The sequence below is a fragment of the Sus scrofa genome, chromosome 4, assembly GCF_054392235.1.
Source record: "Sus scrofa isolate SSC_HxYL_T2T_F1_AM1 chromosome 4, Sscrofa_HxYL_maternal_Yorkshire_Landrace_v2.0, whole genome shotgun sequence".
Classification (NCBI taxonomy): Eukaryota; Metazoa; Chordata; class Mammalia; order Artiodactyla; family Suidae; genus Sus; species Sus scrofa.
In genome coordinates this window covers 74,807,425-74,834,336 of record NC_139386.1, presented here as the reverse complement: position 1 = coordinate 74,834,336, position 26,912 = coordinate 74,807,425, and the positions used below count along the sequence as shown (strand labels likewise).

Here is a 26,912-nt window from a genome sequence, read left to right as displayed (position 1 = left end):
CCAATTGTGCATTTTCCGTCTCGTCCAGCTTGACCTCCCACACCAGGCAACACGGCTTAGCAGCCCTCACTTGTAAGCCTTTCTTCTCTTGACCTCCTCCTCATTCTTCTCTTTCCTTGTGGACTCTTTCAGCTGAGCGTCCCTTCCTCCTTGCTTTGCCCTTCAAATATGGGTGTTTTAGTTTCTTGGCCCTCAATTATGTGTTTCCTAGTTACACTTGTTCAGGCTGCTCTAAAATCAGATTTACAAGCTGGCTGTAGGCATGTTTTCTAGTTCAAAGGATTTTTAACAAATTATGAATCATTCGCCATTGTATAAAAACTGACCGATTTCACATAAAAATCTGGGCTTCTGGAATCAGAAAATTTCAAAAGTGTAGGAACCCTGGAGTTCACCTTGTTGAGGTGTCCTCGATCTTCTTGAAGCAAATATTGGGAGTTTCTTGGTCAAACGTAGAACCCACACTTAGCTCGACTTTATAGCCTACTTGGAGTACCCAGGACACTTGAACTTCTCACCACCATCAGATATGTCTCTTAAAAGTAGTGTTTTCAAAATGGTGCAAAAGAATCACCTAGGAAACTTGTTCAAATGCCCCTGTACCCCCTGGGAGAGCAATTTGATGGGTGTTGGGTGGGGTCCAGAAAAGAATATATTTATTAAAAAAAAAAATCCCAAGTGACTCTGATGCAAGTTGAGTCTGAAGACATCAGTCTGAAGACATCATTTAGGGGACTTCTTGAACTTTTCTCTCTTGAACTCATTCAGTTCCTGGTTGTAAGAGCTTCACTGTCTACAGGATGATATACTATAGAGGTAATAATTATGATAAATATATCTGATCTTTCCTCCTAGGAAAGCTGAGGCTGGGAGTTTTCATCTCTGTGAAAGTCTACAGTCTGATTCAGGTGTGGAATGTGGGTCAAGGAACTATCTTGCTCAATAGGAAAGCTATTAAAGAGTTAAGCAAAAGAGTTGGACAGAGAGGGAGAGGTACCAAGCCAAAGGGACCATGATGGGGAAACCAGAGGACAGTGGAAAGTTTTGGAAGAGACATGAAGAGCAGGGCTCGTAGCAGCTCTTTGAAATAAAGCTTTTCATATTAGCACAGAGGGCTTAGCTAAGTCAGTGTGGACCATTATGTGACAAACACTATGCTAGAGTAATAAAGTGTGTCTGTAAAATGTGGTTCCATCAACCCTAGAATCTGAAAATAGTCGTGGCTCATTCAGTGAACCACTTAGGTGAGTATCACTCATGCGTGGCATCTGCCTGGATACCTATGTTGTCCAGCAGCCAAATAGGGAGAATGTGGTTACCTGTAGCTACAGAGCTGAACCACTGGTTTGATCCAGCCCTGGGATCTGCTGAATCACTAAGTTAGGAAGAAAAGAGAGCAAAAGGCCTGAGAATAATGCGAGTGGTTTTAGAGCCTGACTGTGGTGGGTTCATTGCTTAAGAGTGAAGCAAGAAGAAGCTAATTGAATGAAAGGGTCAAGGAACTGGTGGCCTTGGTTAGAAAATGGGTCAGTAGGGCCAAGAGAAAATGAGGGTTGATGAAGGGAAATTGTGGTAAAAGAGAAAGTTTGGGGTGATTAAAATCTCAGAAAGCAATCCATTCAAGGTAGTGGTGATATTTCATTAGGGTCCTGAGGGTCTTTAGAATTGAGAAGATTAAGGAACTATAAGGCAAGGAACACTTTGTGTGTGAGACATATTTTGATATATAGTCTGGAAAAGATGTTTCTTTTTTTAATTGTTTATTTCCACTATGATGTTAATTCATCTATACCCTGACTCATGGTCATCATCATCTTGAGGAAAATATCTCTTTTAAATCAGATTTTTATTCCTTGAAATGATCACAATGAACAGAGTAGTTCAGTCTAAATAAATAAATGAGAGCCAGAATAACAACATCAGATCATGGAATTCCATCATTTTCAAGACTCTCTTTATATAAACCATTCGCCATGTAGACTAGGAAGAAATTATCATCTACTTTTAATAGCTAAGAAGCATAAGAAGATAAGCCCAAGGTAACAAATTACTAAGTGGCAGAAGCCACACTAGAATCCCTGTACCTCTATTTTATATTTAATATTTTAGATACTTTATAAATTGATGAAGTTTTTGGGGATGCATTTAGCATTGATATACATTTTTGTTTTGTAATTATCATTCCAACTTGTCATGCATTTCCCCATGAATGTTCACTAGAAAATTTAGTTATTCAAAGTCACCAAACAGATAATCCAATTCATTTACTCCTGGTGGGGGGGGTAGGGACTAGGAAGACAACGGATTATTTTTAGTGTTGCACAGTTTAGGTTTACAGGATATTAATAGTTACCTAACAGATATTAATAGTTAACTAACTATTCATTCTTTTACCTTTTGGGATTTTTGGCAGAATTAACAATATATATTTGGGGTGTGGTGTGTGTGTGTATGTGTGTATCTGTGAATTCTCATTTTTACTTGGAGCTCTAATTGTTTATCCAAAATACAAATATCAAGAGCCACTTCTAAAATTTTCTATCTGTATTTGATGTTCGACTCTCATTTTTCTGTAGAGTATAATGCAAGAGGGCTCTGCATTGACTACCTCTAGAAAAAAATTTTGTATGTAAGTGCAAGTCTCAAGAATAAATTACAGGACTTCCTGTTGTGGCACAGTGGAAACAAATCTGACTAGGAACCATGAGGTTGTGGGTTTGATCCCTGGCCTTGCTTAGTGGGTTAAGGATCCGGTGTTACCGTGAACTGTGGTCTAAGTTGCAGACACAAATCAGATCTGGCATTGCTGTGTAGGCTAGAAGCTGTAGCTCTGATTAGACCCCTAGCCTTGGAACCTCCATATGCCGCAGGTGCAGTGCTAAAAAGACAAAAGACAAAAAAAAAAAAAAAAAAAAAACACTTGAGTTCAAAACCCAGACCATGTATATATAGAATCTGTATTTCTATTTATAAATGATACATTTTAATCTAGATAACAAGGAACAAGATGCTTTTTTTTTTTTCTTTTTTTTGGCCCTGCCTGCTGCACGTGGAAGTTCCCGGGCCAGGGATCAAACCTATGCCACTGCAGCTGCCTGAGCTTCTTCAGTGACAACCCCAGCTCCCTAACCTGCTGTACCACCAAGGAACTCTCATGCCTGGGCTTTCTTCTTACAGACTAAAGCGCATTTCCTTTCATATCAAATTGTACTAGACTATTATGGCCAATAGATAATTTTAAATGTGCAATAATATGCAAATAAATTACCAATATCTGGCTGAATATGTACAAAGTACGTAATGACCTTCCCATCCATTCTCTTTATATAAATTGGTAGCTTTTGTTTCTAGGTACAGGTAATTTTTTTTTTAAGGGAATCATGTAGTTCTTCTTGGTGAACATGAAAATACTATTAGAATTGGATACAAGGAGATTTAGAAACCTGAGCACATCCTAACTTTGAACCAGCATTTGACCTGGGAAAAATATGACATGAAACATAATCAGATATGATGAAAATACAGAATTCAGGAAGACTGGTTTGTATGGTTCTAAAAGATACAGAAAAATCACTTTTTTTTTCTAGTTTACAAATAGCTGTCAGGTGCCATGGTGGAGATGGCAGTCTTCAAATTCCATGGCAGTTGTGTCAGTTGCTCCCTAATGTCCACAATCTCCTTTCTTTCCACCCATTCCCCAATTTGCTATTGGAGTGAACTTTTTTTTTTTTTAATTTTTTTTTATTATTTTCCCACTGTACAGCAAGGGGGTCAGGTCATCTATTGGAGTGAACTTTATCAAATGATCCCTTTTATTTATTTTTTTATTACTCAAATGAATTTATCACATCTGTAGTTGTATAATGATCATAACAATCTGATTTCACAGGATTTCCATTCCACAGCCCAGGCACATCCCCCCACCCCCCAAACTGTCTCCTCCAGAGACCATAAGTTTTTCAATGTCTGTGACTCAGCATCTGTTCTGCAAAGAAGTTCAGTCTATCTTTTTTTCAGATTCCACATGTCAGTGAAAGCTTTTGATGTTGGTGTCTCATTGTATGGCTGACTTCACTTAGCATGATAGTTTCTAGGTCCATCCATGTTGCAAAAAATGCTGGTATTTCGTTCTTTTTAATGGCTGAGTAATATTCCATTGTGTATATGTACCACTTCTTCTTGATCCACTCCTCTGTCGATGGACATTTAGGTTGTTTCCATGTCATGGCTATTGTAAATAGTGCTGCAATGAACATCGGAGTACATGTGTCTTTGCGAGTCATGGTTTTCTCTGGGTGGATGCCCAGGAGTGGGATTGCTGGATCCAATGGTAGTTCTATGTTTAGTTTTCTGAGGAATCTCCATAATGCTTTCCACAGTGGTTGCACCAATTTACAATCCCACCAACAGTGTACTAGGGTTCCTTTTTCTCCATACCCTCTCCAGCACTTACTGTTTGTAGACTTTTGGATGATGGCCATTCTGGCTGGTGTAAGGTGGTACCTCATCATGGTTTTGATTTGCATCTCTCTAATAATGAGTGATGTTGAACATCTTTTCATGTGTTTTTTGGCCATCTGTATGTCTTCTTTGGAGAACTGTCTGTTTAGATCTTCTGCCCATTTTTTGATAGGCTTATTTGTTTTTTTGGTATTGAGCTACAGAAGGTATTTATAAATTTTGGAGATTAATCCCATGTCAGTCGATTCACTTGCAAAGATTTTCTCCCATTCTGTGGGTTGTCTTTTCATTTTGTTTAGGATTTCCTTTGCTGTGCAGAAACTTTGAAGTTTGATTAGGTCCCATTTGTTTATTTTTGTTTTTGTTGTTAATGTTCTGATAGGTGGATCTGAGAAGATATTGCTGTCATTTATGTCAGAGAGTGTTTGGCCTATGTTTTCCTCCAGGAGTTTTATAGTGTCTGGTCTTATATCTAGGTCTTTAATCCATTTGGAGTTTATTTTTGTGTATGGTGTTAGGGAGTGTTCTAATTTCCTTCTTTTCCATGTGGCTGTACAGTTTTCCCAGCACCACTTATTGAACAAGCTGTCCTTTCTCCATTTTATATTCTTGCCACCTTTGTTATATATGAGTTGTCTGTAGGGGGCGTGGGTTTAATTCTGGGCTTTCTATCCTGTTCCACTGATCTATATTTCTGTCTTTGTGCCATTACCATGCAGTTTTGATGATTGTTGCTTTGTAGTATAGTCTGAAGTCCGGGAGCCTGATTCCTCCAGCTCCATTTTTCTTTTTCGGGATATCTTTGGCTATTCTGGGTCTTTTGTGCTTCCAAACAAACTTTAAAATATTTTGTTTGAGTTCTGTGAAAAATGTCCTTGGTAATTTGATAGGGATTGCATTGAATCTGTAGATTGCCTTAGGTAGTATAGTCATTTTGATAATATTAACTCTTCCAATCCACGTGCATGGTATATCTCTCCATCTATTTGTGTCATCTTTGATTTCTTTCACCAGTGGCTTATAGTTTTCAGAGTACAGGTCTTTTGTCTCTTTAGGTAGGTTTACTCCTAGATATTTTATTCTTTTGGATGTGATGGTAAATGGGATTGCTTCCCTAATTTCCTTTTCTGCTCTTTCATTGTTAGTGTATAAAAATACCATCGATTTCTGTGATCCCCTTTTAAATCCTTCAATGGCTCTCCACTGCCCTCAGGATGAAATTCATATTTCATATCAGGGTCCCTGTCTTCCTTTCTGCTTTCATCTCCTTTTGAGATTCTCTTCATGTTCCTCCAGTTATAATAACACACCAGCAACTAACCACAGCTTTGTTCCTTTCTCACACTTCTCTCTCCACCAACCCTCCCTTCTCATTCGTCACACCTTCTGAAGGTCCTTCCCTGAATTCTTCCTGTTTAAGTTTTACTCCTCTGCATTCCCATACTATTGTGTGTTTATCTTGATCATGCCGTTTATCTTATCCAATCATATTTAGTAGTTATTTCCTCTACCAGAGAATAAATGTCTTAAGGACCAAAACCTTATAGACCTTTGATGTCAAACCTTATAGACCCTACAGTGTAGGAAACACAATAGATGATGGTAGATGTTTGCTGAATGAATGAATAAATAAATAAATAAATAAATAAAGGCAACGGGCACTAACCAAACACAAGCATGAGGATAGGTTCTTGGTGGGGACGGATACTGACAGTTGAGTTGACCAAATTCGTAGTTATTTATTTGGAAGTTTGGACTGTGAAGACAATATTCCCTTTGTAGAGAGCATTTAGAAGAATATGAGGGGGAGGAAATCAGTGGGAATTCTCACGCTACTCCTCTGTCCAAGGTTAGAGAGGTGCTTTGAGGTTAGTCAAGGTTATATACTTGTAGGAAAGAGATAACTGGAATGACGTCCCTGCCAGTCTTTCCTTTCAGGGAAACATAGATTCAGTTTTCCTATTTCGTCTCCTTCCCAGAGGCATTGGCTATCCTGCCCCTGAGATTAAACCAAATACCAGGTGGCCTTGATGAAGCCCAGGAGGAGATAAGCACAGCTTTTGGGCACGGATGATTCATTTTCTCCAACTTCACCCATTTGTGCACTGGGGATAATAGTATAGGCTGCCTCATAGAGATGTTGGGAGGATTAGGGAGCTCAGAGAGATAATAAACATAAAAGAGCATTGAACAGATGCTTCAGGATTCAGTCTGGGAGGCAGAGGAGGACGCTCTGTAAATGTCCCTGCCTCTTTATCTGTCCTTCATCTCCAGACCACGGTCTGAATGTGCAGACTTAAATGGCAGACGGAAGAAATGGGGTGCAAGTTCTGGGACTTTATTTTCAAGCCTGTTCCACAATATCATGGCTAATTTTTGTGGACTATTCAAGCCAATGACATTTTCTGAACCCCAGCTACACTAGACCCTGCAGACACGTAAGCCAGATAAGAAGCCCCGGGCACTTCTTTAAAGAAAACTTTGTGGACTGAAGAAACCATAATGACCCCAGAGCAAAGGACACCAAAGTGATCCCACTTCTGAAGATCTGGGTTGGGATTATCCATTTGGTGGACTTTTAGGGGCATGTTTTAGAAGTCAAAGTGCCTCACACAAGACACAGTGGAAAAGTAACCACTGAATCAATTTAAATAAATTAAACTGAAGTCCTATACTTTTCCTCTACTATCTAGACATTTTTGGGGCTCTTTTCTCAAACTGTATGGAGACATGTGTTGGGGGGCTGCTTGCTGATGTCCATACCATTGCACTGTGGTAAGCAATGTCAGCAAATAATGGAAACAGATCTAAGAACAGTAACAACAAAGAAAATCTGAGTTGTAGAAGTGTTTGGGGGATGTTGAAGTTTAACAGCTAACTAGTTAACAAGGGTCCATGGATATATGCAAAGTATTTTTATTTAGATATAAGGGGTAATGGACAGAACTAGAATTCTTAGGAAATCTCAGGAAATCACAGAAATAATTTAGGGAAGTATTTTTTCTATAACACAATTATTTTTCTATGAAAAATGTTCCTAATTTATTGATTTTTTTTTAGATTGGAATAAAATAATTCAGTCACTCTTCTTTTTTGCTGAAAGTAAAAATTATAGTAACAATCTAGACACAACAGTGGAATTCTTATGAACTATACATTCTGTAGGGAAGTTTCTCTCAAGAGTGCTGTCTCTCTCTCTCTCTCTCTTTTTTTTTTTTTTTTTGGCCCACTCCTGCAGCACATGGAAGTTCCCAAGCTAGGGGTCAAATCTGAGCTGTAGCCTCTGGCCTGATCCAAGCAACCAGCCACAGCAACCAGAGATCCAAGCTGCATCTGCAACTTACACCACAGATCGCAGCAATGCCAGATCCTTAACCCATTGATCAAGGCCAGGGATCGAAACCATGTCCTCATGGGTACTAGTCAGGTTTATAACCCACTGAGCCACAACAGAACTCCCAGGAAGCTTTCTCTTTTTTGTGAATCAGAAAGCAATTTTCTCAATACTTGTGATCATAGAGCAGGGCACCTTGCATATCCTTTTTGAGACAAAAGTCTTACAGAACTCTAATATTTTAATTATGTGGATGTGAACTTAGTAAAATTTGAAATATTTTAGGCCCTATACTTGAGGCAATGCCTATGTACTTTGGCTAAGGATTTTCTCTTTCTTTCCTTCTTCCCTCTCTCCCTCTCCCCTTCCTTCTTTCTTTCTTCTTTTTTTTTTTCTGCAAGCCTGCACCTGTGGCATACAGAAATTACTGGGCTACAGGTCGAATTGGAGCCGCAGCTACAGGCCTATGGCACAGCCACAGCAACATGGGATCTGAACTGTATCTGTGACCTATGCTACAGCTTGCGGCAATGCCAGATCCTTAACCCACTGAGCTAGGCCAGGATCAAACTCACATCCTCATGAACACTATGTTGAATTCTTAACCCACTGAGCCACAGCAGAAACTCCAGGATTTTCTTAACAAATCTTTATTCACACATTTGGTAGTCTTGGGGTTAGCAAGACAGCTCACTGATAAAATTACGTCAGTGTCACTTTAGAAATGGAAAAACTAATAGTTAATTTGATTCCATTGACTTTCTTCCTATAGTCTAATTTGTTTCCTTCTGGATTCTGTAGTCCTTTCTTGGAAAATATTTTTTTTTCCTTTTTTATTTTAATTTATTTTTTAAAATCATATATATATATATATTTTTTTTCTACTGCACAGCATGGTGACCCAGTTACACATGTATGTATACATTCTTTTTTCTCACATTATCATGCTCCATCATAAGTGACTAAATAGAGTTCCCAGTGCTACATAGCAGGATCCTATTGCTAATCCACATTCTGCATCTATTTACCCCAAGCTCCCAGTCCCTCCCACTCCTTCCCCTTCTCCCTTGACCACCAGAGGTCTATTCTCCAAGTCCATGATTTTCTTTTCTGTGGAAAGGTTCCTTTGTGCCGTATATTATATTCCAGATATAAGTGATATCATATGGTATTTGTCTTTCTCTTTCTGACTTACCTCACTCAGTATGAGAGTCTCTAGTTCCATCCATGTTGCTGCAAATGGCATTATTTTGTTCTTTTTTATGGCTGAGTAGTATTCCATTGTGTATGTATACCACATCTTCTTAATCCAATCATCTATTAATGGACATTTGGGTTGATTCCATGCCTTGGCTATTGTGAATAGTGCTGCAATGAACATGCGGGTGCATGTGTCTTTTTTAAGGAGAGTTCTGTCCAGATATATGCCCAAGAGTGGGGTTGCTGGGTCATATGGTAGTTCCATGTATAGTTTTCTAAGATACCTCTGTACTGTTCTCCATTGTGGTTATACCAGCTTACATTCCCACCAACAGTGCAGGAGGGTTCCCTTTTCTCCACACCCCCTCCAGCATTTGTTATTTGCGGAATTATGAATGATGGCCATTCTGACTGGTGTGAGGTGGTATCTCATGGTAGTTTTGATTTGCATTTCTGTAACAATCAGTGATGTTGAGCATTGTTTCAAATGCTTATTGGAAAATATTTAATGATATCTTTGTTTTGCTGATTATCATGCCTCAGCTATTTTTAAAACATGTTCATATTTATATAACTTTAAGAAATAAATTTTACACTTCTTTTCCATTTTTCCAGTCTTGAAACATTCTCTTTACTTCTCTGTTTGTTTCTAGTGTAACTATCTTACCATTCTGCTAGATAATTTTAACTTTCACTTTCATAGAACTTGTTTTGAAATTCAGAGTTATTTTAGACCCAGCATGTGGCCCATTTCAACTATTTTGATGCCTTGCTTTTAAAACTAGGTGACCCATGCTCTGTATTTTCTATGGGCAAATGTATACTTACTTTTATAACAGTGATTCTACCTTTGATTTACAACACATTTTTCTTTTTTTTTTCCTTAGTAATTTAACTCTGTGTATCTCTCTGCAATTCATGTGGGGCTAAGAGCTATATGGATACAATTTTGCAGCAACTTCTCAAATGTGTTTTAAATCACTACACCACAACACCTTTCTATTAAGCCAATAATTTCAATTAGATATTCTTTACTCAAAAGATCTTTATTTTGCCTTTACCTATAGAGAACTCTAGTTGCCACATGTTGGCAGAGACACTTAAATGTTCTCAATCTTGATATATTTCTCAACATACTACTCTTCCTTGTTTTTATCATCATTTAAAAATAATCTACAAAGGGAGTTCCCGTTGTGGCACAGCAGAAACGAATCCAACTAAGAACCATGAGATGCGGGTTGGATCCCTGGCCTCGCTCAGTGTGTTGAGGATCTGGCATTGCCATGAGCTGTGGTGTAGGTTGCAGATGCAGCTCAGATCCTGTGTTGCTGTGGGTATGGTGTAGGCCAGCAGCTGTACCTCCGATTGGACCCCAGCCTGGGAACCTCCTTATGCCGCAGGTGCAGCCCTAAAAAAAAAAAAAGTCTACAAAGAAACAGAGTAAAAGCATGGTGAATCCTAGCTAGTCTAGTTTATTTATTTGTGTAGAGACAGATGAATTCTGAAGAAGTTTAATAGAAGAAAAGGCAATAATAATGATACTGACTTGGTTTCTTGGCCCTTTGGCTCTGACATGAGCACTGTTTTATGACACATCATGATATTATCAACAGTGAAACACAATGTATGATGGTAGCTAAAAAGTAGTTGTCCATCCACAGCGACCTTTCCAATAAATATGTGACTGTTATCTCACTGCCTCAAAAATACAGGGGGACTATGTAACATATCAGTGAGTGATTTCAAAGGCTTCTATATGACTTTAAGCTGTGTTGATAGGGGTAGTATATTTAAGAAATTCCTAAATCAAATAATTGATTGAATCAACAGGAATGACTGAGAGCCTAAAAAAATAGGAAAAGGATTTAGTAGATCTTTTTTTTTTTTTTTTCCTTTTCTTTTCTTCCATCCTTTGTCTTCTTAGGGCTACACCTGCAGCACATGGAGGTTCCCAGGCTAGGGGGCCAATCCGAGCTGTAGCTGCCGACCTACACCACAGCCACAGCAAAGCAGGATCTGAGCTGCATCTGTGACCTACACCACAGCTCACGGCAACGCCGGATCATTAACCCACTGAGCGAGGCCAAAGATCAAACTCGAAACCTCATGGTTCCTAGTTGGATTTGTTTCCACTCTGCCATGGCAGGAACTCCAAGGATTTAGTAGATCTTAAGTTGCAAGGTCTACTTTATTTGGCTTATTTTGTAAATACACTAGTAGAAATCTGTATAAGGTGTAGACGTTGTGGGGATTTATTGCTATTACATGCCGCTATAGCCAGGGAATCCAGAATGCCTATATCCTTTCATACCCATAGTTCTTCCTAAAAGAATAACCCCAAGAACCAACAGCAGAATACATTCTCAGGTAACTTTTCATGGCTTTGTATGTACCTAATAATTCGACATAGAGTTTCTATTAAACTTGGGTTGGAGGGCGTTTCTTGAGCGTAAAGATTTAGATGCAGTAAAAAGATTTCTGAATCCTGGAGCCAATATCTGGAAGCAGAGATGGAGTGAAGTGGGGGGGGACCAAAAAACAAATGTAAAAGAAAAGACTTGTGTCTCCAAAGCCATCCTACTCCATGGAGTGGGAGAGAGAGGTTTCCTGAGTAGACCCCAGGAGCTGGGTCCTTCCAAAGTCTCCAGCTACCACACAGAGGTAGGAAAATAGACATTTGCAAGAAAGGGAGAACAGAGTGCATTACATGCATTGTTGTGTGTTTTAAGGCATGGGGATCCCATATTGCCAATGAATGTCCTGGGCATCAGAATAATTAGGTCAAATCTCCTTTTTTTTTTTTTTTTTGTCTTTTTGCTATTTCTTGGGCCACTCCCACAGCATATGGAGGTTCCCAGGCTAGGGGTCGAATCGGAGCCGCAGCCTCTGGCCTACGCCAGAGCCGCAGCAATGTGGGATCCGAGCCACGTCTGCAACCTACACTACAGCTGACGGCAACGCCAGATCCTTAACCCACTGAGCAAGGGCAGGGACCGAACCCGCAACCTCATGGTTCCTAGTGGGATTCGTTAACCACTGCGCCACGACGGGAACTCCCAAATCTCCTTTTATTCTCCTGGTAGAACACTGGGAAGTGGATCTCCCTGCATTGAGGTTGCGGTAGAACATTTCCTAGTGATGTATAAAGAGAGAAACACACACTTGAATTCTGGGAAGGGACAGGTAAGACATTGGAAATGAGTTAATGCCTGAGTTGTTTGGAAGATAGGTAGGAGCTAACCAGGTGATAAAAATGGGGAGGAGACATTTCAGAGCAAAGGGACAGATGTAGAAAATCATTGGGTGTTTTTCCTATGGAACTATGAGCAGTGTGATTGGGCTGGACCATCGAGTGGCGCAGTCATGCATCAACTGTGCCCTGGATGGTCTCAAGTGCAGACTCGCAGACTAATTTTAGAACCCTCATCGTGAGACAATATACTCCTCTCAAAATTCTTTGGCTGTTCTCAACAATTTCACTATATCAATTTTGTGAGGCAGGCATTTTCATCTTGGGTGTTATTCTGGAAAAGCTTTAGTGAAACTCTTTGTGTCTTAGTCCAAGCATATATTAACAGAGACAATCCTACTTCATGGGTCTTTGGAGTACATAAGGAACCATGTTTATGAAAGGTGCTATGTAACCTGAAAAGTACAATACAAGAGTTAGGATTGTTAAGCAGATGAGATTTATACCATGTCATATTTTTACCATATAGCAAAAATATTTTTTAAAGTATCCATTTAAAAACATGATGTTCGATAAACACAAATCATTTAATCTTACTATGTGCCATTTTTTTATAGACCTCATCTCAATAAAAATGGTTATATTTAAGAAAAACTGTAAAGCACAGATGTCAAATATATGGCACATGGGACCCAATTTCTCAGTTATGTTCCCAAGGTAGACGTCAATAATTGATAACATGGTTTCCACTGTGTCAGGACGGAGTCTCAAAATTCCTCTCAACATTCCAAGTAAATAAAACTAATATGTAAAAGTTGACCCTTGAAATCTATTACTATTTTTACTGGATTAAATCCAGGCGAGGGCAGAGGGTGCTTTTCTTCCCCTGCAAGCCATCCTTGCAAACGACTAATTCAGAGGAAAACCTCTGTCTCTAAACATACCTAGGAATGAGAATGTGAGAATTGTGAAGTGAGTTTTCTTAACAATGCAATGAGAGGAATACTTTAAAAAGAATTGGGTTCTTTTTTTGGTATCTCAGATTATTGATTGCTTAATTCCCTTCAAATTCAACATGGTTTCATATCAGTTGTGTTAGTTTTAAAGTGATGATTATAAAATGACTAGGTTTGTGCCAAATAATAAATATAAATTGAAGTAAAAATATCCTTGAATAGATCAGAACAGTTTTGTGAATGGAGTCTAGAATACAGACAGATGCATTAAAATGCCATAACCATGTATACACATAGTTACCAAGTCATTGTCAGATACTATTTTCATGCATCATTTTGATGCTGCTTAATGTAGGATATGCTGAAAAGCTATTATTTGGTCTTTTCAAAAATACCTAGTAAATAATCTCCTGCCCAATTACACTTTTCTTTAAGATTAAAAAACTACGGCCTTAAAGATGTAGAATGGTTTTCTTCTGAATGTATAGCAAACTATCAAAAAACATGCTGCTTTTAAACTGGTAAGTACTTGATAACAGACACACTTAGAATGGATAAGTGGTGAGCCCGGGGAAGAGAGACGCAGGGGGATAAGAATGTCCTTAGCACTATGCAAAGGTTCTGCTATGGAGGGAATGAAAACGAGGTTTTGGGGTAAAGTGGACATGTGTGCTCCTTCTGACTTGGGGCCCACCTTCCTGCGAGACCAGCACACCTGTGCCCAGGAAGCGGACTGCCGTGTCGACCGTCATGAGTGATGGGAAGCAAGAGCCACAGGCTACTCCCTCAGTCCCTCAGTCCCACTAAGACCTGGCCTCGTGGGATTGTCCCTTCTTTCACGAAGGAAGGTCATCCCCCTACCTCCCGAGGGATGGATGGTTGGTTTTTTGGTTTGGTTTTGTTTTCTGAGCCAGGTGACAGATCATGGCACTGAGATGTGAAGGAAGTGGGGTGGTTTTAAGATCAACAGAGAAATAAAACGCTGCTTACTGCCGTCTTTATAGGCGAATGCCGCTTTGCCAAGAAGCTGTATTTGAACAGCTATGGGGGTGAAAAGGCCTGTTCTGTGACGTTAATCAGTATGTGATGTAACACTGGATTCAGATACATTTCATAATTAAGGGTGCATTTTAGCTATCCCTTCATCCGTGGTGCAATAAATGGATACACTTGTTCCAATGACCCAGTTCTTTCAGTTTTATTCATTTAATACATGCAGTGCAGAGAGCTAGAGACCCAGGCCAGCAAGATGCCAGCTTTTCCTTGGCTAGACATTAGGAAATAGACAGAGAAGTGATAACCCTGCACGCTCGGATGTCCTGGGGGGAGATGTCAGTTCAGATCAGATCTAAAAGGCAACCTCATAGAAATAAAAGAGAAAAATACACTCATCCGAACCCTTGTCAAGTGTTCATCAGCTCTTTAAATTTTGTAGCGAGCATACTGATGTATTATATCTCACATGAAGTCATTTATTCCTTTTCTGTATGTAAATAAATGAAGAATGAGCAGGTGTGGACTCTGAAAGAAAAAATTACAGGGACTTTATCCCGTGACTTTGGGGATTTTAATTTTAACCTAGTCAGTCATCTCCCCCTTGATAACAAAGGGGGAAGCAGTAGAACATTGCAGTTAAATATTTGAGCATCAGAGTTGGACAGATAGACTTTATCAAGTGCCGGTTCTTCCACTTACTACTTCCATAATATCAAATTCTTTGTGTAGCAAAAGAGGATAATAGAACCTATCTCACTGGCACTCTTGAGTGACAGTTGACACAGCACTTGTATGGCTTGGACTTCTATATATGTGCATTTTATTAATATACCTTAGCATAATGTAAGGTGTGGAGACTAGTGGTCATCTAGCATTGAGTCATTCAGTTAAACACACATACACATTGAGTGTGTTACACATTGATGGATATAAAAATGGACAGTTTTTAAACATCATCAGACATCTGAACTCAGATGTCTTTGCTTGCTTTTCAAGACATTTACAACACTAGCTGCTTGACTTCCGCAGATAGTTACGTATATAAATAGTGGCACAAGGCACTGACACAATGACAATTAGGTAACTTCGAACTTCTCAAGATACAACTAGTAAAGGGTTTATGTTCAAGGAGAAATAGGTGTTCTAGGTGTCAGCTTCTTGAGGCTGTTGCTCCAAAGGAGGTCACTGCCCCGAGTAATGAGAACAGTTGGGAATCTCACCCATTCTCTATTGCCTGAAGGTCAACAGCCATCTGGTCTAACTCATGCTGGCTTTCCAATTGAGAATGAAAACAGATTTTCTATCTTGTCCAAGAACAAAGGGCATGGCTGCATCGTGGAAAATGGAGATGACACAGTTGCCTTCATCCATGCAGAGTGTGTATCTCAACTTTCTGTAAATGCGTTCTTGGGTAAAAGGTTTTGTGATGGAGAGGCAAAAGTATAGGGAAAGAGGGGGACAGTGACTCATGCCCTAGAATCCTCGTGGAATGATAAGGCAATTACAGAAACGAGAAGGTTCTTTTTGGTTAATCCAAGTGCTATCTTCCAAATAGAGAGAATAAATCCACCAGTCAGTGAGCTGCTTACTCTTTGCAAATGATGAAAGAGAAGTTTTATACTTCAGCATGGTATGTTAGGAACCTTTCCCTTTGCATTTTTCATAAAAGAAACCTGACATCCTGAACAGGGCACTGACCAATAGATTAAAATCACTTATGCAGAATGTCCTCTTACTTTCTTGGTGGGCCATGTGCTGATCCAGTAGTCATCCATCTTTTCCCCTTTCCCAGACACCAGTTAACAAATATTACCTGGTGATAAAACTGTCCAATTTTCTTATCACAAAAATTACAAACATTGGGGAAAAAATGCTGAGCTCGGGTAAGATATCTTATCTTGTCTTAAATAGTTCAGACATATTACAGAGCCCCGTGCACTTGGTGAAATGTTTAAAATAAATACCCAAGTGCCAAGTACCTTGTTCTTTCCACTTTATTTGAGGGATATTAAATATGTTGCAATTAATTTCATATGCTATATTAAGACATTCCATTTATATGCTCAAAACTACAGGGGTCTCCATAACAGCCCTAACTAATTCCGTTTTGCAGTACAAGGGACATTGTTAATGTGCAAAGATTAGAAAATGCATCCTCTTTGATCTTTGCTCCTTACTGAAAGACAGCATTCAGACACCAGGAATGCATTTTTCTTCAAATAGTTGATTTCTCCTAGAGGAAGATATGATTAAATAGAATACTCCAGACTTAATAAGGCAACAAAAGAACTGGCAATTTTTTTTTTTTAAAGCTCTCTTCATTCTAGTATCTCAAAGCTGTTTGCCTTGGGATTTAGAAATTGAGACAAAACAAGTTGCTGACCCCCAGAACGGAACAACCAAGTTAGTTGTTTTGGTTGTGCCAGTGTTGAAACAGAACATGTGCCAGAGGCAGGCACACTTTGCAGAGTGGGCATTTTGTACCGTCTATTTGAATTGATGGCTCAGCATATAGATTGGGCATCTGTACAAATGCTTTAAAAAATGAAAAAAAAAAATTGAACCCTCACGAGTAAGGAAACTAGAGGTTTAGAAAGGAAAATGACTTTCACTGCTACTTTCCACATTCCTTCAAGTCTCTCCTTGTTTGCAGCTGTTCTCTGTAAACCCAGCTTCATGCAGTCTTTCCTGAATGATGCGATTGCCAGGTGTAAGGGTAGGCACTAGAGTTTTGCTTGTGTTCACAGTGAGTTTTCATGGGGCTTACCATTTGTTGATAAGACCTCACTTCGAGATATTTAGAGCCCCAAGACAAAGTCTCAACAAGCCAAGCTTTTTAAAGAAGCTTCAGCTAATTTCAAACCTATTTCTATTTATGCCCGTGAAAAAGAAGAAATAGCAGATAGCTGTGGCCAGGCTCTCTCCCACAAGCCTTGCCGAGTATAGCTGGACTGGCAGTGTCCTCACCTCCTCTGCCTTCCATTTTCTATTCTATGTGACAGCTGGAGCGATAGCTCATACAGTATTCCATGGCTCCCCATTGCCCTTTGGATGAGGACAAGCACCTTTAATTGGCTTTCCACAGCAGGCATGATCTGGCCTCCATGTACAGACAGCCTCCTCTCAGGCTCAAGGTCCTCCAGCTACAGTGACTTTCTCTCAGTTACTCCTCTGTGTCTGGACAGCTGGAAATACTCTTTCCTCTACAGAGCCCTCCATCAGAATTAAACCTTCCAAGCTTGGGAACAAGGCCTCCCAAAGTTCACAAAATAGCATTTTCATAATTGGTCTTATACTCATTCCCAAGTAGAGATCAGGCTCTAAGCATGATTTCCATGTCCGTGGAAACACTCTGATTCCAAATTCCTTTTTTCTGGGTTTGGCATCATGATTTGATGCTATGAACAGCATGAAAAAACTGCCAGAGGTGGATTAATAATGTGAATGAGATGGTATTGAAATTTTTTGGCCACATGTGCAGCATATGGAAGTTCCCAGGGCCAGAGATTGAATCCCAGCTGGAGCTACGACCTATACCACAGCTCACAGCAACACCGGATCCTTAACCCAGGGAATGGCCAGGGAGCAAAGGGTGCCTCCACAGACATAAGCTAGATCATTAACCCCTGTGCCACAGTGGGAACTCTCATGTTATCAGAATTTTCTTCAATAAAGACTGCAAAAACCTTAAAAATATATTAACCTAGAACTCTGAGTTCACGACAGAAGGATAATTTTTCAGAATGTTTTCTTTGAAGTACCTTTTCAATTTAACAAATATTTCTTGAAAGCCTTCTTCAAGGAAGGAAGTTCAGAAATTCTTTGGTAGTGGTCAGACCTTTTCACCTGTTTTATTTCAGCAGTATTTAATTTCATTTGTGAGTTCCCTGTCTGGCACCTGTATCTATTAGTAGGTGGGAACACACAATGAATGATATTTAATCACACACAATGAATATTTAAGTACTTACCACATATACATACCTGAGTTGGGAGCATCATCAGAATTCTGAGAACGTAATACTGAGCTAAGTAGACACGTTACTCTCTCGTGGAGTTGGAATCTATCAGGGGAGACCTGCGCTACAATTTGTAATCACATATTGTGGGCAGTGGTGTCAAAGGACATATATAAGGTAGTGTGATGATATGTTAAGAATCCTGGGGGTGGGCGGGGAGGGGCATGGAAGGTTGCCCTCCTTTCTCCTGCTCACCGCTGCATGGAGGGGATGTTTGTGCTGAAGAAGGAATAAGACAGAACTACATGAAGTGGGGGAGCTCCCGTTGTGGCTCAGCGGGTTAAGAACCTGACAAGTGCCCATGAGGATATGGGTTCAATCCCTGGCCTTGCTGGGTGTCTGTGGCATAGGTTGCAGATGGGGCTCAGATCTGGCATTGCTGTGGCTGTGGCATAGGCTTGCAGCTAAGACCGCGAACCTGGGAACTTCTGTATGCTGTGGGTGCAGCCCTAAAAAAGACAAAAAAAAAAAAAAAAAAAAAAAAAAAAAGCCAAAAACCAACACCAAACAAACAAAAAAACTACATGAAGTGGGGTGAGGAGGTGAAAATTTGCCCAGAATGAGGGAAGAGCATGTAAAAGTGATATTTGGCATCATTCAGGCTCCAAAGAGTAGTTTTTCCCAGATTTGTATTTACTTTTACTAAAATCAGTCTCCCTCACATCAGTACTCCCCAGTCACGTCCAAATAAGTTCCTTCAGCCCGTAGCCTTAGGCTGGTGCCCCCAGCCCTCTGGGTGGATGGGTGGTCCCTGTACCTTGTGAAATATGAGGGACTGCAGGGAGGCCTTCAAAGATTTCTGCCAGATATTGCCTTTAGTGGCTTCACAGGGTAATTCGTCTGTTTTAGGCAATGTTCCCCGAAGAAACATGAACTCTTCAAAGAGTAGTAACCCCATTAGACCATAATGAATCATATGTTAGATGCTACTCAGGAAACCACTTAACTACTCAAGGACGTCCAGCCAGAAGAAGTCATCCTGGGGAGAGATGCATTACGGATCTTGAAGAGAGGGCCTCTGTTGACAGGCACTTGTTTATGCACATTTAACTCTAGACTTTGTCCATTTATTCATTCAAGAAATAGTTCTTTCTTTCTTTCTTTCTTTCTGTCTGTCTGTCTTTCTTTCTTTCTTTCTTTCCTTCCTTCTTTTTTTTTAACCGCTGCTCTTGCGGCATATGGAAGTCCCCAGGCTGGGGGTCTAATTGGAGCTGCAGCTGCCAGCCTACACCACCGCTCACAGCAATGCTGGATCCTTAATTCACAGAGCGAGGCCAGGGATTGAACCTGTGTCCTCGTGGATACTAGTCGGGTTTGTAACCCCCTGAGCCACAATAGGAACTCTTTTTTTTTTTTTTTTTTTTTTTTAACCAACGTAATCTTTCCCTTCAACTACCTAATCTTTGGCTTTCTTACACTGGGGAAATTAATAGGTTGTATGTTTCTTCATTAGATACATTCTAAAAATGATTTTTAATGCTCCAGTCATATTGAAAAAGGATTTGAGACATGGAACCATTGCTTGTAAAGAGCTTAGGACCAAATGCCTGGCACACAGTAATTGCTCAATAAGTGTCAGCTATTATATCCTTAATTGTGTTGCTCGTTATAGTCCTGGCAACTTGGTTGTTGGTCATCTTGCTAGCATCCAGGCCTTATGGATTTTCATCTACTGCTCATCCCACCTGAACAAGCTTCTGCTGACTGATATGGCTATGTACAAATTCAGTATATATGTTCAAGCTGAGTTTTTCTCAACTACTTGTTTATAGATATATGAGTAGTTTTTTTTGTTTGATCTTGTGCACACTACTGTTTAAATACGGATTTTGAGAGCATTGCCAGTTAACTTATGTCTGTAAATCATGATTAGGTTATAAATCATGATTTAGAAATGTTTCTTACTGATTTTTTACATAACTTTTTATGCTTTTCAAGGCTATCTATTAGAAAGTAATAAGGTAAGGCTCCCAAATGAAAAGTCTATTTCTCTTGCCTCTCACTTTACTTTGTAACAAGTTTTCTTATAAAAGGTTAATCATATTAATGGTTTCTAGTGAAAATGTTCACTAGAAAACATTTTCCTGTGATGAACCAATGATTACCAGTTCATTAGTTTCAGAAGCTAAATAACTTTTATTTGAATCAGTAAAGTTCTATATGGTCATTGTGAGCAAAGATTTTATGCAGTTTGTTAATATTTAGAAAACATAGCTAACCTAGTTTAAATAAGGAGAATTTAGAAATTAAAGGAGTGGTGAATTTTCATCATGTTACATTCTTATCAGATATTACCGAGTGCCATATTTTAGGCACCAGAGATGTGAAGGCAGAATAGATATACTGGATTTGTGTTTTCAGAGAACTTATATTTTAGCAGGAGAAATGATAATAAATGAGTAGAGGAGTAAGTAAATCAATAAACAAGACAACTTCAGGCAGCGAGTACAATGAGAAAAATACCAAAGGGCAATGAAATGGAGAGTGACTTTCCAAAAAGTAATATAGAGTGGTTGGAAGTGACCTTTTATGAAGGACATTGGCTCTGAGGCTTGAAGAATAAAGAGTTTATCGGGGAGTTCCTGTGTGGCACAGTGGATTAAGGATCAGTGTGGCCATTGCAGTGGCTCAGGTTGCTGCTGTGGCACAGGTTTGATCCCTGGCCTCAGAAATTCCACATGCCATGGGCGAGGCCAAAAAAATAGTTCATGCGATGAAGATCTGAAAGGAGAAAGCTCTGGGCAGCAAGAAGTGTCAGTGGAAATGCTCTGGAGATACAGAAAGTTTTGGTGGGTGTAGACAATGGAAGGGAGGGGCCAGGGGAGGCAGGGCGGGTGAGAGGAGGTGAAGATGGAGGGGTTGGCAGGACCCAGATTATATGGGACTGAATAGGCCCCACAAAGAATTTGCACATTATTTTCTTTCACGGCAATAGAAAGCATCAAAAGGTTTGAACGAGGGAAAAATGTAAACTGATCTAGAGGGCCGCAGAGAGACCTGTTTGGAAGCTGTCAGAGTAGCCCATGAAGGAATGATGAATGATGGTCTGGACTGAAGAGGTGGCAGTGGACATAGGAAGCAGCGAGCTGATTGGGGGTATACATATGGGGCAGTGCTAACAGGACTTTTTGCTGAACTGGGTGTGAATGGTGAAGGAATTGAGGAGGATTCCTGTGTTTTTGACTTTGCATGTAAGTTGGTGATGGCGCTATTTACTGAAATAGGAAATGCAGGGAAACCCTCTTTACTGAAACCCCTTTTCAGGAGAAAGCTTAGAAAAGAAGGCAAATCAAGCATCCTAGTTCAGGCCTGTTACATTTTAGATGTCTTTGACATACCTATGGGCATTAGAGTTATCACCTTGTGGCTTGGAGGAGAGGCCAGGGCTGGGCGGTTTGTGAGTGGCTGTGGGCCAGTGGATGAAAGCACAGAAACATTCATTCCGACAGGACAGTCACTATGCTGCCCTGTGCAGTTTGGGAAAACCCCCATCCTTTGAGAGGCTGAAAGACGAGGACTCCAGAAAATTCTAACATCCCTCAGGAACTGCATCAAATATCCTTTCACTGTTCTTTTGCCTTGCAAGCTCACGGTAATCTTTAACAGGTCCAGTCTTCTTTCCAGTGGTCCACATTGATGTCTGGTAGTGTTTCCTTGGCCATCTAAGAGCTGATGGTCCCATCAAGCAAAAATAACTGTGTGAATCTACAGAATCTTATTGGGCTCCAAACTGCTCGTGACTGTATTTGTATCCCCAGGCTCCGTGTTTGCCCTCTTAGGCCTCCTTTAACAAGTCCAATGCCAGATCGTCTCATTGTGTGTGAGTTGACCCAGATTCTGTTCTTGCGTGGGCTGGGAAAGGAATAGTGAACAGCATTTGGAAGGGTTTGGTTTTCTTCTTCCTGCATCAGAAGAACAAGGAGACTGGGTGTGGTCAGAATTGTGTAAAACTAACTCACTTGATTCCCACAATTTCCTGACCTCCTTTCCGTGGCAAGTAGAAGTCAGGATGCTGGGCCAAGTTCCCAGATCCAGGCTTGGATGTTAGGTGTGTGGTGAGATGCAGGAGAGATCCTGCAGACAAGCTGAGGTCACAAGGTGGTTGGGGAACCAGGAGAAAGGTATTGTTGAGAGAACCATTTTGATATAGCCTTTTGGTGCCAGGGATATTTTCTGGTTCTAAAAATGTGCTTCTAGGGAGTTTCCATTGAGGCCAAGTGGAAACAAATCCAACCAGTAACCAAGAGGTTGCAGGTTCAATCCCTGGCCTCACTTAGTGGGTTAAAGATCCGGTGTTGCTGTGTAGGTTGCAGATGCTGCTCGGATCCTGTGTTGCTGTGGCTGTGGCGTAGGCTGTCAGCTGTGGCTCCAATTCAGCCCTAGCCTGGGAACCTCCATATGCCACGGGTGTGGCCCTAAGAAACAAAATAAAATAGCAATAAAAATGTGCTCCTGTAAACAAATAATTGCTAAGTAATCATTGCTCCGTCTCAGATCCTTACTCCATTCATACCTCACCCCTACAGTCATAAAATGTCCAGAGCATCAGAAGGGCCTCTGACAATATTATGTAACAGATCTAAGAATTAACCTCTAGAGCGAAGTGGACATGAAAACCTGACAGTTTCAAGAACGCATCACCATGAGGGGATGAATTAGACTGGCCACAATTTGACATGTGGTATTAGGTTGGAAACTGGGAACACCAGAACAGAAACAAAAGCTCTGAACACGACGCGGGATGTGATGTGGAGCTGGGAAGGATTGTGGAGGCCTCTGGGCAGAGCCATGAGGTCTTTTGTTTGTCCCCTGTGACCTGGGTGCATGGTTGTCCAGTGGGTGGTGACAGCTCAGCTCAGTCAAGACCAGAATCACTCTCTCTGGCTTTCTTACCTCGACCTGCTTTTTCTTCTCTCTTGTCACTTCGTCCCATTCAGGCTGCTTCCTACCTGGAGCAGAGGTCCTACCGCAGAGCAAAGGGGCAGCTGAGAAATCAACATCCCAACATGTTGCGAGCATGAGATTTCTTCCTAAAAAGGACATCCTCGAGGATGGAGGACCTATCCGGAGCCATCAAATCCATTAGCCCCTTCCTCCTTCTGCAGAATCACATAAATAATGCAGCTAGGTAAACAAACACAAAATTAAAAAAAACAAAAAACAAAAAACAACACGCTTTTTAAAGGACTTGAGGAAGAGTTCCCATCATGGTTCAGTGGTAACAAACCTGACTATTGTCCATGAGGTTGTGGGTTCCATCTCTGGCCTTGCTCAGTGGGTGAAGGATCCGGTGTTGCTGTGAGCTGTGGTGTAGATCACAGAGGTTATCAGGATCCCATGTTGCTATGGCTGTGGTGTAGGCCGGCAGCTGTAGCTCAGATTCAACCCCTAGCCTGGGAAACTCCATATTCCAAGGGTGTGGCCCAAAAAAGATAACTAACTAACTAACTAACTAAATAAATAAAGGACTTGAGGAAGTAAGTGACACTATCAGTTTGTTGCTATTAAATATTGTGACTTTTGAGAAGGCCAAAGAGATGCTGTTAAATAATAGAATTTGGTTTTTTGCACTATGGGCTGAGATACTGAAACCTAGGTTTTGAGAAGGGATTAGTAGTATGAAGATCAGGTAGAATGGTAGCTGGATGCGTCTAAATTGAGGGAGAAACATGGCCAGAAAAAACGATTGCAACAATTCCTATGAAGAAATATAATTGCATCATAGAAAGATGGCAGTAAGAAGAAATGTCCAATAAAGCCAAGGAGTAAACAAAAGGCACAGCCATTGAAAGCAACACAGGATTCAGATACCACTTGCATCAAACCACTCATATTTCATTTCTTTTGATAGATACACAAAGTGGTCAACCAGAAACAGTGTGCTCCTTCATTGCAAGAAGCATTCATAAAACTCTTTCATTGTTTCCCTGACTGGAAAAAGTTGAGAAATTCTGATAGCACAGCGGGTCAATTCATAGTGGATTAAACATCCAAGAATATATATTCTTGTGACTCCAACAACAGCCCCCATCAGCAGCCCGGACAGCCTTTCTCTATCCGGGACTGTGTCAGGTGTACTGAGGACTTAGACTGAGTATGACACACATCCTGCCCAACTCTGTGGCAGACTCAAAATCCAAGACTCACAGCCACTATTGAAATAACAGAAGGGGGATTGAAAATGATAGGAATGGACTAAAAGGAACGCTTAACTTGTGAGATCAGTTATAATAGCAGTTAACATAACGGTCTGCAGTCAGCTTCAGAGTGTCAGCTGCCAAAGTGCAGAATGGCAGGCCGAACTTCAGGCAGCACAGAGATCTAGGAGGGTAAGGCCACGTTCACCTTGTTTGACCACGTGTGGGAGAAAACCAAGCTTAATGATGGGGCGACATGTAAAGAGAACAGGAGAAAAACAAAAGGAGCCTGAGACAAGCAAACCCGAACATAAACCTAACCTAAACCTTCACAAAACCTCAGTTCTTCCCATGGAATTTTTTTTTTGTCCAATATTGTTTTCATAAGGAGCAAAAAACGTATTCTTTGAAAATACAAAACTGCTAGAAATAGGTATGTTCTGAGATGGAGATTCCTGACCACGGGTGCATTTTAAGCCATGTTTCTTCTGGAAGGAAAAAGAAAAAGAAAAAGCTGCTTTTTTTCCTCCATAAATCTACGGAATATTTTCATAGAAAGCAGCTCAGAAAGAAAGAATATTCCCTCTATTTCCCATTTCTATAGATTTTCCATGAGGTTCTTATCTTTTCTGGTTTTGTCAGAGGTAAGGATTTTTTTTTTTTTTTTTTTTGTATAGCTGCAATTTCAACCTTCTGAACATTAAGTAGATATAAATTATCTACAAGGCTAAAAAGTCTTTGATTAACAAGCTAGGGAATTGCAGGTATTAAAATCGCCCCCCAGAGGGAGTACATATCGTTTCATGAATGCATTAGACATCTACTTTGAATTACAAAGAAAAATTAATTAAAAAGTATATGTTTATAAGTAATGTGTGTTCCCCCGAGTTCATTCTAAAAGCCACATATATGCAGAGTCTAATAAAATTAAATTACGTTAGCTGCATATTTTACTGCAGCAACATGGAGAAAAAGACAAAAGCGGGTGCTAAAAAACGTTTCATTCTACAGAAATTTCCAGAGGGCCCCAACTGGTCAGGATGGAATTTAGTGGCCGACACCCACTGCGGGGCTGAGACAGCGCTGCAGCTGCTTTGGAAAAGGTGTCTCAGTGCTCCTGTGAACAGCTCTGCTTTCCATCTCAGGCTTTGCCGTGCTCTGAATTGGTCCAGCCGTGCCCACTCGGCTTCTGCAGAGTTGGTGGCAATGGAAAGACTCAGCAGGCTCCATTCACCGGGAGATGTCTGCACCGGGAACTCGCAGGCAGCCCTGCCCACGGCTGGCCATTTTAACAAGTCCAGCCCCAGTCGTGGTCTTTTCCGTTTCATCTAATCTGCCAGACAGTATGGCCTTAGCGTCTCTGGAAGTTTGTGGGTCTAGAAGCCATACATGTGTTCTGACATCAAACGCTTGCCCATATTTTGTTTATCCCATAGATATCTCATTTCGTTAGCTTTTTGTGCCTCTTTTTTTCCTTCCCTGTGCTTTTCCCCTTTCAGTTACCATGGAAACAATTTCCCTGGTAGGGGAGGAGCCTAATGGCATCCAGGAGTGTGAAGTAAAGTCAATTTATATCATGGTCTGTGAAATATTGGGAGTTTGTGATCGTTGTTATCACCACATATGGTAAATCAATCTCTCTCTAGAGCAAATTTCTAAATATTGATATGAGTATGGGGGTGACAGAATTATAGAGAGTCATACATCGCAGCAACTTGCATGGCAACCTTTAAGATATACATTTCTATTTTGTTTTGTTTCTACAACTAGAAAATGAAACACAAAAGAGAAAAGATGCACTATTTATGGTTTTTTAAATGTATTTTAAATTCTCCAAAGGCATTAAATGGTCTCTAACATAAAGCATATGGTTGTTTTAATTATACAAATTAAGAAGTCCTGTCTGATCACTTATAAAGTTTGTATATATTATGTATGTGTGTGTAAATGTGTAATTTTTTTATATATAGCTTATATAAAGCAGAGAAGTTATGCCATCTTCATTCTCACTGCTATCATTATCACTTTAAATCAACCAGTATTTGGACAACCATGTTAATGCAGAAAATGCAAGCTTTAAAATTTGTCAAAATATGTGCCCCTCACAGAAGCAAGTAAAGTGACTATCTTTTTAAGGTTTTAAAATAGCCTGGTCTGTCCCCCTTGTTTGAACCAAGGTTTGTTTATTTGGTTTCACTTGTAGCTTATTCTGCTTTCTGGTTTCTCTCAAAGAGCCGAGAACGGGGAGCCAACAAAATATTGGATTATTTGTGCTCTTGAAACAGATGCCACCTGAGTTGTGACAGGTATTTTAAGTATAATCTTCTACATTTCATTTAACACTCGGATTTGAAAATTTTCAAACCCTGGGCATCTTCTCGTTCGCTTACCACCAAAATGAGTCACCTCTTGGGTGTGAAGAGAGAGCTGGGGATAAAAATGGGAACATAAAGTGCAGGTGCCAAGGGGATCAGTAAGGGAGGGAGTTAGAATTGTAGCTAAAAGTTTGGCTGGCTCCAAACACAGATGTAGAACAACAAGGGAGAAAAAAAATTGATATTTTTTCCTGTAAGAGCACCCTATGTTAATTTTAATGAATATAGAAGCTGCGGCTTAGCT

General features: G+C 40.3%; 1 protein-coding gene and 1 long non-coding RNA gene across 7 annotated transcripts in view; one reads left to right on the top strand and one right to left on the bottom strand.

Annotated features, from left to right (window-relative positions):
* Positions 1–26,912, top strand: part of LOC146403865 (uncharacterized) — a 391,328-nt gene that overhangs the window by 178,891 nt on the left and 185,525 nt on the right. The window lies entirely within an intron of this gene.
* LOC146403866 (uncharacterized) overlaps positions 20,269–26,912 on the bottom strand; it is a 59,433-nt gene continuing 52,789 nt past the window's right edge. The window contains exons 2-4 of one of the 2 annotated variants that reach the window (XM_085022290.1): positions 23,384–23,459; positions 23,050–23,255; positions 20,269–22,058 (exon numbers count right to left, since the gene is read on the bottom strand). In XM_085022290.1, the coding sequence (XP_084878416.1) occupies positions 21,819–22,058; positions 23,050–23,199 (390 nt within the window). In that variant the 5' untranslated portion in view covers positions 23,200–23,255; positions 23,384–23,459 and the 3' untranslated portion in view covers positions 20,269–21,818. Of the gene's footprint in view, positions 23,256–23,383; positions 23,460–26,912 lie in introns of both variants that reach the window. The other variant, XR_014843730.1, reaches the window with a different exon arrangement.